This window comes from Triticum dicoccoides, chromosome 7B, assembly GCF_002162155.2.
Source record: "Triticum dicoccoides isolate Atlit2015 ecotype Zavitan chromosome 7B, WEW_v2.0, whole genome shotgun sequence".
NCBI classification, from domain to species: domain Eukaryota; kingdom Viridiplantae; phylum Streptophyta; class Magnoliopsida; order Poales; family Poaceae; genus Triticum; species Triticum dicoccoides.
The window spans coordinates 588513693-588527628 of record NC_041393.1 but is presented as its reverse complement, the minus strand read 5'-3'; the positions used below and the strand labels follow the sequence as shown (position 1 = coordinate 588527628).

The 13936-nt window shown below is 39.9% G+C and overlaps 1 protein-coding gene across 1 annotated transcript; it reads left to right on the top strand.

Moving 5' to 3' along the window:
• Positions 1-328: 328 nt before the first annotated feature.
• Positions 329-735, top strand: LOC119335380 (60S ribosomal protein L28-2-like). Its single transcript, XM_037607509.1, has 2 exons — positions 329-479; positions 569-735. The coding sequence occupies exons 1-2, from the start codon at positions 332-334 to the stop codon at positions 733-735; spliced, it is 315 nt and encodes a 104-aa protein (XP_037463406.1). The 5' UTR covers positions 329-331.
• Positions 736-13936: the final 13201 nt, after the last annotated feature.

Genomic DNA, 13936 nt, shown 5'->3' with positions numbered 1-13936 from the left:
TTTAATCCAAGTTACAGTACCGGTAGTGAAAATAGACCGCCAATGTAGACGTCCAATTCAAGTTAGTATATCTTTTACGCCCACTTGGAGCATTGATTGCTTCGCATCACGTGTAAGAGCTCGTACTCTAGTAGTACATTATCGTTGGCCCGTTATTGCTAGATTTTGATCCTGGTGATGCCCTGTACTTGTTTCTACTTGCAATCAGCATACAATTTTGCTCAAATAGTCAAATGTTTCCATGATTGTGTAGGATTAGTGCGTCCTGTTGCTTGTTGCTAGCTGTAGGGTCTGACTTTGGTTGTTGTTTTGGTGATGTGGGCCAAGGGAAATGACTACCGTTCCAGGGTCTGTGGTCTGGGAGCTTGTGAAGAAGAACAACTGCTTCTTGATAAAACAGTTCCGCAACAGCAACGCCAAGCTGCGGTTCAGCAAGGAGTCCAACAACCTCTACAATGTCAACTCCTACAAATTCTCAAGCCCGTAGCTCTTTGTAGTGTTTTGAACCCTTTTGTTTGCAAGTGTCTCTGCAAGGAGCTAACTTGTTGCGGGGCTGATGTGGTTTCAGGCTTGGCGAACAGCAAGACCGTGGCGGTCCAGCCATCAGCGGGAGAGGACAAGGCTGTTGTCCGGTCCACGACCAAGACCAAGAAGCAGAACACCCCTGCCAAGCTCCAGCACAAGACTCTGATGCGCAAGGAGTTCCACAAGATGGCCAAGTCTGTCAAGAATTAGGTATTAACTACAGAGTTTTGTACTTGAATTGCCCTTATGCTTGGTTTCTAAGCTACAACTGTAAGTCACGGCTTGTCTCTGCTTCCTCCTTGATTTCAGAGTTGTGGCATGGCATTCTTGATTTTGTGGTGGACTTGTGGCACTGATGATGCACCGTTGTTGCACTGGCTTATCTTGACTGAATGCATCTTGTCAGGTCATCCTAAGTTCAAGGATGTTTTCTTTGGTTAGGAAATGATAGACGCATATGCAGTTATTATGCTTCCCAGTTTGTTGACGAGCTATTTGTTTTAACCATGGAAATATATTTATAGTGTAATCAATCCCTTGTCATTCCATCTTCTGAAGTGACCAGTAAATGTGTAGCTCATCTCTATATCAATTGTCCAGTACTCACAGGTGTATGTTTAATACATCTTGGAGACCATTCTCTAATTGTAGTTCAACAATGTTTTCCCTCAATCATTACAACTTGTTGTTTTGAGAAGTCACTTTGTTCTGCAAGTTGGACATAACTTCAGAAAAGTCTGATGCTTGCTGGGGCTGTTCCCTTAATTATGCAAAGTTTGAAAAGTTTGAGACTGGTCTTCTAGTGCTAAGTTTTGAACACTAACTTTAATTTATGTTCCTGCAGAAAATGGACTGATTCCTTTGAAATTCCTATGTTGTAAATAGTCCCTTACTCCACTAAGGTAACTCTATAACCTGTCCCGCTTCTAGGTTTCCAGCACTCGAATCTTTTGTTAGGAGAGTTTGAAGTTGTTGGTGTATTCTCAACCATTGAGTGATTTTAGTCATCCTCTTCACTAGAGTAACAATGGTCAGAACAACTCTTGTCTAGTCTACAGGATAATAAATCATGTTCTTCCATGTTTCCAAAAATACTTGTACTCCATGTTTCCAGAAAACAGCAGCAACACACATGTCCAAAAATACTGGAATAAATTAGCTATGGTCTGAATAGCCTTTATATTAGGATCTGGTTGAGTCTCTATGATGTTCTCTCTTAGTGTCATGTCATGTCATGAGTTGTGAGTCGTGAATATATAACTGAGTTGTATAATCCTTTCTAGGTGAGGACTTTGACCACAGAACTACAACGAGGACAACTGTGCTGTTGGTGGTAGCTCCCAAGGTCCAAGGACGACTATATACTTTGTCAGCAAAGAGCCAAAGCAAGGGTGTGAACCATAGTTTGGGTTGATATTTGCCACCATGTTTTGGATTGCACGTACACTTCTTGGATATAAACTGTAATTAGGCTTGTTCAAGCTATGTTACTGCGGACGTGCAGTCTTGTATGTTTTTGGGAATTTTGATCATATGAGTTCTGGATTTGATCATTTAATAAGAGAATTACTGATTGTTTGATTTTTAAATGTGTATAAATTGGAATCTGTGAATTAAAAAGACCAAATATTCTACTGGACCAAACAATATTTGGGCTCTAAGAAGGCTATGGCCCAAACAAATCACATCGTGCATTTCTAAGAAGCCAGAACAAAAAGGATAAATGAAATGGACATAAAAATGTTGGGATTGGCCCATGAAGGTTATAAAAAATTGATAGAAAAATATATAAAAAGGCCGAATTGTTGGGCTAGGCCCATGTAGAAAACAGAATTGGATCGGGTTGATTCTTGTGCCACATCAGCTTGCCACGTTGGATGTCTACGTGGCCTGGGGAGGTTGCTAGTGACCAAAAATTTGGTCATGGAACAAACGACCTTTAACATATCACAAAGAAGGTCACTAATATCAGTTTACGACCGCCAGCTTTTGACCATCTGTTTTTGGTCGCAAAAGGTCGCAAATGAAAAACAATGACCTTTCAGTGACCAATAGTGATGGTCGCAAGTTGACATATTTCTTGTAGTGTATGACCACATAAGGTTTTATTCATGTAAACAGAATAACGATTATTATTTTACTTAAATGAATAACTTTATTGCAATAAACATGAGCCAATCATATTATGCTCAACGCAAACACCAAATAACATTTATTTTAGGTTCAACACTAATTCCGAAGGTAAAAGGGACAGTGCGATGGTGATCTCATCAATCTTGGAATCACTTCCAACACACATCGTCACCTTGCCCTCAACTAGTCTTTGTTCATTTTGTAACTCCTGTTTCGAATTATTAATCATAGCAAATGAACCAGTATCAAATACCCAGGGGCTACTATGAACACTAGTAAAGTACACATCAATAACTTCCGCTTCCAGTGACCTTTTCCTTTGCAGTAGAAGCACTCAATTTCAGTCTTGGGTCTAGTTTTGGGTTTCTTCATGGGAGTGGCAACTTGCTTGCCATTCTTCTAGAAGTTCCCTTTCTTTCCCTTGCCCTTTTACTTGAAACTAGTGGTCTTGTCAATCATCAACATTTGATGCCTTTCTTGATTTCTACCTTCGTCGATTTCAGCATCACGAAGAACTCGGGAATCATTTTTGTCATCCCTTGCATATTATAGTTCATCACAAAGTTTCAATAACTTGGTGATAGTGACTAGAGAAATCTGCCAATCACTATTTTATCTGGAAGATTAACTCCCACTTGATTCAAGCAATTGTAGTACTCAGACAATTTGAGCACATGCTCACTGGTTGAGCTATTCTCCATCTTGTAGGCAAAGTACTTGTCAGAGGTCTCATACCTCTTGACTCGGGCATGAGTCTGAAATACCAATTTCAGCTCTTGGAACATCTCATATGCTCCATGGCGTTCAAAATGTTTTTGAAGTCCCGGTTCTAAGCTGTAAAGCATGGTGCACTAAGCTATCAAGTAGTTATCATACCGAGCTTGCCAAACGTTCATAACGTCTGCATTTGCTCCTGCAATAGGTCTGTCACCTAGCGGTGCATCAAGGACATAATTCTTCTGTGTGGCAATGAGGATAATCCTCAGATCATGGACCTAGTCCGCATCATTGCTACTATCATCTTTCAACATAGTTTTTCTCTGGGAAGATATCAAAAATAAACGGGGAGCTACATCGCGAGCTATTGATCTATAACATAGTTATGCAAATAGTATCAGGACTAAGTTCATGATAAATTAAAGTTCAATTAATCATATTACTTAAGAAATCCCACTTAGATAGACATCCCTCTAATCATCTCAGTGATCACGTGATCCATATCAACTAAACCATGTCCGATCATCACGTGAGATGGAGTAGTTCTCAATGGTGAACATCACTATGTTGATCATATCTACTATATGATTCACACTCGATCTTTCGGTCTCAGTGTTCCGAGGCCATATTTGCATATACTAGGCTCGTCAAGTTTAACCCGAATATTCTGCGTGTGCAAAACTGGCTTGCACCCGTTGTATGTGAACGTAGAGCTTATCACACCCGATCTTCACATGGTGTCTCGGCACGAAGAACTGTTGCAACGGTGCATACTCACGGAGAACACTTATACCTTGAAATTTTAGTCAGAGATCATCTTATAATGCTACCGCCGTACTAAGCAAAATAAGATGCATAAAGGATAAACATCACATGCAATCAAAATAAGTGATATGATATGGCCATCATCATCTTGTGCTTTTGTTCTCCATCTCCAAAGCACCGTCATGATCACCATCGTCACCGGCTTGACACCTTGATCTCCATCGAAGCATCGTTGTCGTCTCGCCAACTATTGCTTCTACGACTGTCACTACCGCTTAGTGATAAAGTAAAACAATTACATGGCGATTGCATTTCATACAATAAAGTGACAACCATCAGGCTCCTGCCAGTTGCCGATAACTTTTACAAAACATGATCATCTCATACAACAATTTATATATCATCATGTCTTGACCATATCACATCACAGCAAGCCCTGCAAAAACAAGTTAGACATCCTCTACTTTATTGTTGCAAGTTTTACGTGGCTGCTACCGTCTTAGCAAGAACCGTTCTTACCTACGCATTGATACGTCTCCAACGTATCTATAATTTTTTATTCTTCCATGCTATTATATTATCCATCTAGGATGTTTTATATGCATTTATATGCTATTTTATATGATTTTTGGGACTAACCAATTAACCTAGAGCTCAGTGCCAGTTTCTATTTTTTTCCTTGTTTTTGAGTTTTACAGAAAAGGAATACCGAATAGAGTCCAATTGACGTGCCAATTTTTGATGATTTTTTATGGACCAAAAGAAGCCCCGGGAGTGAAAGAATTGGGCCATAAGAGCTCGGGCCGTCCACGAGGGTGGGGGGTGCGCCCTACCCCCCTGGGCGCGCCCCCTATCTCGTGGACGACTCGGAGACCCCCCTGACGTGAGACCTATGCAAAAAATTTATCTATCTATTATATAATTAAGACAGAAGACAAATAAGCTTTCACGTTCATTCGCATAGATTAAATATTACATAATTAAGACAGAAGACAAATAAACTTTCACGTTCATTCACATAGATTAAATTATCATGTCCATTAATTTCTTATATTAACGGCTGAGATTAAAAGTTTTAACGTTACATACAAATAATGTCATAAGCAAACAATTGGACAGTCACGTAGAAATATTCTAGGTAAGAGATGTATGTGTACTTAATCACGATGGTCCAATTCACGTCAAAAAACAAAGAGAGAAGAGTCCGATCGGTTGCAATTAGGCAAGTACTACTTGAAAAAGGATAAACAAGCGTTGCCGTAAAAAGGAAGGCAAAGGAGGGTCCGGTCTGTAGCATGCATGTGATGATGTCACTTTTCAGAAAAAGAAAGGATTGATTTGTATGTGTGGCAACAGAGTAGAATAAAGGTCACACACATAGAATCATGGATGATTAGAAAATGTACTGTGTTTGAATGCCTTCATGTCATGCTGACATCAGCATGTGTACAAATCCATTGGCTAGAAGAAAATGTATTACACTTGCATGTGATGATGTCATGCATGTATAAACTAGGTAACCGATTACCACTGAATAGAAGATGTTAAACATATTACTGTGAAGTGGTCGACGGAGAGAATCATGCTTATGAAGATACTTGCAGTTTTATTTTAAAAAACTAATATATTTGTATATGAATTTCTGGAATAAGATAGAAGAGATAAGTATAAACTATAGGAACTGTTAGCATGAGCATATAAAATGTAGGTAGTTAAATTAGGAATAAATGGGAATAAAGATATTATAAAGCGGATAAAGAATAGTAAATTATTTCCGCAAAAAGAAGAATACTAAAGTAGTAAATACAAATATTTAGTATAAACTATAAAAAAATGTTAGCACGACCATATGAAAATGCAGGTAGTTAAACTAGGAACAAAATACCAATAAAAACATTTGAAATTGATAAATAAGAGTAAAGTAGGAAATATAAATATTTGAAAAACCAGTTTACGTAAAAACTACGACGCATGAAACGTCTGCAAGAAGGGACTTGAATTTCTTAATTAGTAACAAACTGTGCATACAAAAAAATATTAGGATGGAAAAAGAATAATAATATTTTTACAGGAAATTATGAATAAGAAATAAAATATACAAGGTGCAAAAGATGAAATGGAAATATATTAATAGATTGGTATTTACGAACACCCTATTTGGAGAGGCTATATAAATGTCAACTAGAAGGATAAAAGATCAAAGAGGTTTTAAACTTGGAACAAAAAAGTATATGCGTTGGCATGTTGGTGTTAATGATGCATTTCTGCTGAAGTAAAAAAAGAAAATATTTATTAGATGTATTGGCATGAGCATGTACATGCATAAGGATATACTAGCTTACACGACGTGCATGACATCAAGTAATACTAATGGTGGGTCGATGTTACCGTGCTTGGTGTGCATGACATTGTATCTGTATGTATGAATCGAAGGAACCTACACGGTATTTGGCAACTATGTAATATGTAGTTTTGATAGTTCGTATGCACGACTATAAGAGGACAAGCTACAAAAGTAATGTGGAATAGATTAGACGAGGGGCATTGTACTGCCCTAGAATCAGCACATGGAGAGAGTAAACAATATAGTGTTGACATATAAACCATCAATATTTAAATCTATTCGTTGATTGAAAAGTTTATAAACATTGAATCATCTTACAAATGTGTTGCATTCAAATGGTTAAACTTCTGTCACTAATATATAAAATGTACTCCCTATGTAAACTAATATAAGTCTTTTTAAATCATTATCTAAAAAGTCTTATATTACTTTACAGAGGGCGTAACTACCAAGAAACAATACTGTGGAATGGTTCGATAAAAAAGGTTAAACTTTTGAAGGCTAATTATTAATCGAGTTGAGTTTCTGCTCAAAATATTATAAATTCATGATAGATTAGAATTTTTCTATGAACCATATTTAGGTTAGTAGATGCAATCTCAATAATGGTAACAATTTAGACGATCAATACGAGGTCAAAAAAAAGGGAGTCACAATGCTCAAGTAAAATATTGTCAGAGTTAAATATTTGAATGAAAAAAAGGGAGTCACAATGCTCAAGTAAAATATTGTCAGAGTTAAATATTTGAACGCATGTCAAAATCTAACATAATATTCATAACCATGTATTGAAAATCTAGCCGCGTAAATGCGTGGGTCAATCCGCTAGTTCCTATAAATACAGAAACCTCCAGAAAATAACCTAGATCATGAGTTCCGCTGCCGCAAGCCTCTGTAGCCACCAAAAACCAATCGGGACCCTGTTCCGGCACCCTGCCGGAGGGGGGGTCCCTCACCGGTGGCCATCTTCATCATCCCGGCGCTCTCCATGACGAAGAGGGAGTAGTTCATCCTCGGGGCTGAGGGTATGTACCAGTAGCTATGTGTTTGATCTCTCTCTCTCTCTCTCTCTCTCTCTCTCTCTCTCGTGTTCTTGATTCGGCACGATCTTGATGTATCGCGAGTTTGCTATTATAGTTGTATCTTATGATATTTCTCCCCCTCTATCTCTTGTAATGGATTGAGTTTTCCCTTTGAAGTTATCTTATCGGATTGAGTCATTAAGGATTTGAGAACACTTGATGTATGTCTTGCGTGGGATACTCGTGGTGACAATGGGGTATTCTATTAATTCACTTGATGTATGTTTTGGTGATCAACTTGCGGGTTCCGTGACCTTGGGAATCTATGCATAGGGGGTTGCACATGTTTTTGTCTTGACTCTCCGGTAGAAACTTTGGGGCACTCTTTGAAGTTCTTTGTGTTGGTTGAATAGATGAATCTGAGATTGTGTGATGCATATTGTATAACCATATCCACGGATACTTGAGATGACATTGGAGTATCTAGGTGACATTAGGGTTTTGGTTGATTTGTGTCTTAAGGTGTTATTCTAGTACGAACTCTAGGATAGATCAAACGGAAATAATAGCTTCGTGTTATTTTACTACGGACTCTTGAATAGATCGATCAGAAAGAATAACTTTGAGGTGGTTTCGTATCCTACAATAATCTCTTCGTTTGTTCTCCGCTATTAGTGACTTTGGAATGACTCTTTGCTGCATGTTGATGGATAGTTATATGATCCAATTATGTTATTATTGTTGAAAGAACTTGCACTAGTGAAAGTATGAACCCTAGGCCTTGTTTCAACGCATTGCAATACCATTTGTGCTCACTTTTATCATTAGTTACCTTGCTGTTTTTATATTTTCAGATTACAAAAACCTATATCTACCATCCATATTGCATTTGTATTGTTGGGGAACGTAGTAATTTCAAAAAATTTCCTACGCACACGCAAGATCATGGTGATGCATAGCAACGAGAGGGGAGAGTGTTGTCTACGTACCCTCATAGACCGTAAGTGGAAGCGTTATGACAACGCGGTTGATGTAGTCGTACGTCTTCACGATCTGACCGATCCAAGCACCGAACGTACGGCACCTCCGAGTTCAGCAAACGTTCAGCTCGATGACGATCCCCGGACTCCGATCCAGCAGGGTGTCGGGGATGAGTTCCGTCAGCACGACGGCGTGGTGACGGTGATAATGTTCTACCGACGTCGGGCTTCGCCTAAGCACCGCTACGATATGACCGAGGTGGAATATGGTGGAGGGGGGCACCGCACACGGCTAAGGAATGATCCATAGATCAACTTGTGTGTCATGGGGTGCCCCCCTGCCCCCGTATATAAAGGAGCAAGGGGGAGGAGGCCGGCCCTAGGAGGGGGCGCGCCAAGTGTGGAGTCCTACTAGGAGTCCTAGTAGGATTCCACCTCCCTTGTTGGAGTAGGAGAAGGGGAAAGAGGGGGAGAGGAAGAAGGAAAGGGGGGCTGCGCCCCTTGTCCAATTCGGACCAGAGGGGGGCCGCAGGCCTCCTTCCTTTTGGCCTCTCTCCTCTATTCCCGTATGGCCCAATAAGGCCCATATACTCCCCGGCGAATTCCCGTAACTCTCGGTACTCCGAAAAATACCCGAATCACTCGGAACCTTTCCGAACTCCGACTATAGTCGTCCAATATATCGATCTTTACATCTCGACCATTTCGAGACTCCTCGTCATGTCCCCGACCTCATCCGGGACTCCGAACTCCTTTGGTACATCAAAACTCATAAACTCATAATATAACTGTCATCGTAACGTTAAGCGTGCGGACCCTACGGGTTCGAGAACTATGTAGACATGACCTAGAACTATTCTTGGTCAATAACCAATAGCGGAACCTGGATGTTCATATTGGCTCCTACATATTCTACGAAGATCTTTATCGGTCAAACCGCATAACAACATACATTGTTCCCTTTGTCATCGGCATGTCACTTGCCCGAGATTCGATCGTCGGTATCTCAATACCTAGTTCAATCTCGTTACCGGCAAGTCTCTTTACTCGTTACGTAATGCATCATTCCGTAACCAACTCATTGGTCACATTGCTTGCAAGGCTTATAGTGATGTGCATTACCGAGAGGGCACAGAGATACCTCTCCGACAATCGGAGTGACAAATCCTAATCTCGAAATACGCCAACCCAACATGTACCTTCGGAGACACCTGTAGAGCTCCTTTATAATCACCCAGTTATGTTGTGACGTTTGGTAGCACACAAAGTGTTCCGCCGGTAAACGGGAGTTGCATAATCTCATAGTCATAGGAACGTGTATAAGTCATGAAGAAAGCAATAGCAACATACTAAACGATCAAGTGCTAGGCTAACGGAATGGGTCAAGTCAATCACATCATTCTCTTAATGATGTGATCCCGTTAATCAAATGACAAAACATGTCTATGGTTAGGAAACATAACCATCTTTGATTAATGAGCTAGTCAAGTAGAGGCATACTAGTGACATTAAGTTTGTCTATGTATTCACACATGTATCATGTTTCCAGTTAATACAATTGTAGCATGAATAATAAACATTTATCATGAAATAAGGAAATAAATAATAACTTTATTATTGTCTCTAGGGCATATTTCCTTCAGTCTCCCACTTGCACTAGAGTCAATATTCTAGTTCACATCACCATGTGATTAACACCCATAGTTCACATCACCATGTGATTAACACCCATAGTTCACATCGTCATGTGATCAACACCCAAAGGGTTTACTAGAGTCAATAATTTAGTTCACATCGCTATGTGATTAACACCCAAAGAGTACTAAGGTATGATCATGTTTTGGTTGTGAGAGAAGTTTAGTCAACGGGTCTATAACATTCAGAGCCGTATGTATTTTGCAAATATTCTATGTCTACAATGCTCTGCGCGGAGCTACTCTAGCTAATTGCTCCCACTTTCAATATGTATCCAGATTAAGACTTAGAGTCATCTAGATCAGTGCCAAAACTTGTATCGACGTAACCCTTTACGACGAACCTTTTGTCACCTCCATAATCGAGAAACATATCCTTATTCCACAAAGGATAATTTTGACCAATGTCTAGTGATCTACTCCTAGATCAATATTGTACTCCCTTGCCAAACCAGGGCAGAGTATACAATAGGTCTGGTCCATAGCATGACATACTTTTATAGAACCTATGACTGAAGCATAGGGAATGACTTTCATTCTCTTTCTATTTTCTGCCGTGGTCAGGATTTGAGTCTTACTCAATTTCACACCTTGTAACACAGGCAAGAAACTCTTTCTTTGACTGTTCCATTTTGAAATACTTCAAAATCTTGTCAATGTATGTACTTATTGAAAATCTTATCAAGTGTCTTGATCTATTTCAATAGATCTTGATGCTCAATATGTAAGTAGCTTTACTGAGGTCTTTATTTTAAAGAACTCCTTTCAAACACTCCTTTATGCTTTGCAGAATAATTCTACATTATTTCCGATCAACAATATGTCATTCACATATACTTATCAGAAATGTTGTAGTGCTCCCACTCACTTTCTTGTAAATACAGGCTTCGCCGTAAGTCTGTACAAAACTATATGCTTTGATCAACTCATCAAAGCGTATATTCCAACTCCGAGATGCTTGCACCAGTCCATAGATGGATCGCTGGAGCATGCACATTTTGTTAGTACCTTTAGGATTGACAAAACCTTCTGGTTGCATCATATACAACTCTTCTTTGAGAAAGCCATTAAGAAATGCAGTTTTGACATCCATTTGCCAGATTTCATAAATTGTGGCAATTGCTAACATGATTCGGACAGGGCCGGTCCTGAGATTTTGGGGGCCCGGGGCGAAACTAAATCTCGGGGCCTTTTAGAATAGATGTCATATTAACAATATGTCTGTGTATATTTAAATGTAACCATAAACGCGTGGGATACACATTGCAACAATTTTGCAAGTATATCTAATGGCCTATGAAGAAATCTACCACAAGACATCCTTGAAAATGCAAAAGCTATGTTTAGTGTCAGGCTATACTGTACGAAGCAGTCTATCACTAGGCGTCCTCGAGACAGTTAGACAGGTGACTACCAAAAATTTGTCCATGAATTATTCTAAAAGAATTTTAGATATGTAAAATGCAGATTAGTCCTTGAACTGACTATTGCTAAGGTCATTATTCTAAATAAAAGTATCCGAGAAATTAAGATAGATGAGTAAATCCATATGAACGATATGAAAATATTATTCCACACTTACAAAATTAAGTCAATGGTACTACGATAGTGCAAAGTACTCCCTCCGTCCAATAATATAAGACGTTTTTGACACTAGTGTAGTGCCAAAATACGTCTTACGTTACGCGATGAAGATAGTAATATTCTTATCTACTTGAGGAAATTTGCAAAGTAAGAATAAATTACCCCATTGATGCTGGCATTGCACGGTTCCTCTAAAAACTGCTCACCAAGACCACCATCTAGAACATCACTCCCTATTTTTATCTGTTTCGGATCTGTACCAGAAGACCAATATTGCCCAACAACATTAATAAACGGTTTATGGTACGTATAGAACACGCAGCGCCGCACGGCATAGGGCTCCGATGCACGCAGTTCTTCGTGGTGGCCGGATCGACCGTGTTCTTCTGGTGTTCCTCTTTGAATTGAGAAAGCATCAGATTGGCCATTACTGAACCAAACAAATCAGGGAGTCAATTGATCCTCCACCAAATACAGTGCAACCGATTACAAAGTTGAATATGTTACCTGAATTGAATCAAACGCGTCATATGCCTCTTTCAGGGTCTCTCTCATCCTCGACTCCTTGAGCAAGCTCATCTGCGGCGATCTGGGCGTGAGGCGAACAGGTGGCGCTCAACACGGGCGTGATGCGCTCGCATGGATTCTGGTCAATGTGTTCGTTTAGACGCTCCAATTACGTAGTTTCTATTACTTGGGTCAGGCCCAATGACAGATTTCTTTAGTGCTAGGCCTAATAAAAAAACAAATACTTGGGCTCGCTACTAGCGATTGGAAGAAAAGGAAGCTTGTCGCTGCTGCTCCGGCATGCAGTTTCCTGTATGGGCTACTGCGTTTATGGGAGGGGGCCCCTGGAGTTTGGGGGCCCGGGGCGGCCGCCCCCCCTGCCCCTCCCCAGGGCCGGCCCTGGATTCGGACAGACTTAAGCATCGCTAAAGTTGAGAAAATCTCATTGTAGTCAACACCTTGAACTTCTCAAAAACCTTTTTGCGACAAGTCGAGCTTTGTAGATAGTAACACTACTATCAACGTCCGTCTTCCTCTTGAAGATCCATTTATTCTCTATTGCTTGCCGATCATCGGGCAAGTCAACCAAAGTCCACACTTTGTTCTCATACATGGATCCCATCTCAGATTTCATGGCTTCAAGCCATTTTGCGGAATCTGGGCTCACCATCGCTTCTTCATAGTTCGTAGGTTCACCATGATCTAGTAGCATGACTTCCAGAATAGGATTACCGTACCACTCTGGTGCGGATCTTACTCTGGTTGATCTACGAAGTTCAGTAACAACTTGATCTGAAGTTTCATGATCATCATCATTAACTTCCTCACTAATTGGTGTAGGTGTCACAGGAACCGATTTCTGTGATGAACTACTTTCCAATAAGGGAGAAGGTACAGTTACCTCATCAAGTTCTACTTTCCTCCCACTCACTTCTTTCGAGAGAAACTCCTTCTCTAGAAAGGATCCATTTTTAGCAACGAATATCTTGCCTTCGGATCTGTGATAGAAGGTGTACCCAACAATTTCCTTTGGGTATTCTATGAAGACGCACTTCTCCGATTTGGGTTCGAGCTTATCAGGATGAAACTTTTTCACATAAGCATCGCAGCCCCAAATTTTAAGAAACGACAACTTGGGTTTCTTGCTAAACCACAGTTCATATGGTGTCGTCTCAACGGATTTAGATGGTGCCCTTTTAACGTGAATGCATCTGTCTCTAATGCATAACCCAAAAACAATAGTGGTAAATCAGTAAGAGACATCATAGATCGCACTATATCCAATAAAGTGCGATTACGATGTTCGGACACACCATAACGTTGTGGTGTTCCAGGTGGCGTGAGCTGTGAAACTATTCCACATTGTTTTAATTGATGACCAAACTCGTAACTCAAATATTCGTCTCCGCGATCAGATCGCAGAAACTTTATTTTCTTGTTACGATGATTTTTCCACTTCACTCTGAAATTCTTTGAACCTTTCAACTATTTCAGACTTATGTTTCATCAAGTAGATATACCCATATCTGCTCAAATCATCTTGTGAAGGACAGAAAATAACGATACTTGCCACGAGCATCAACACTCATTGGATCGCATACATCGGTATGTATTATTTCCAATAAGTCAGTAGCTTGTTCCATTGTACTAGAGAACGGAGTTTTA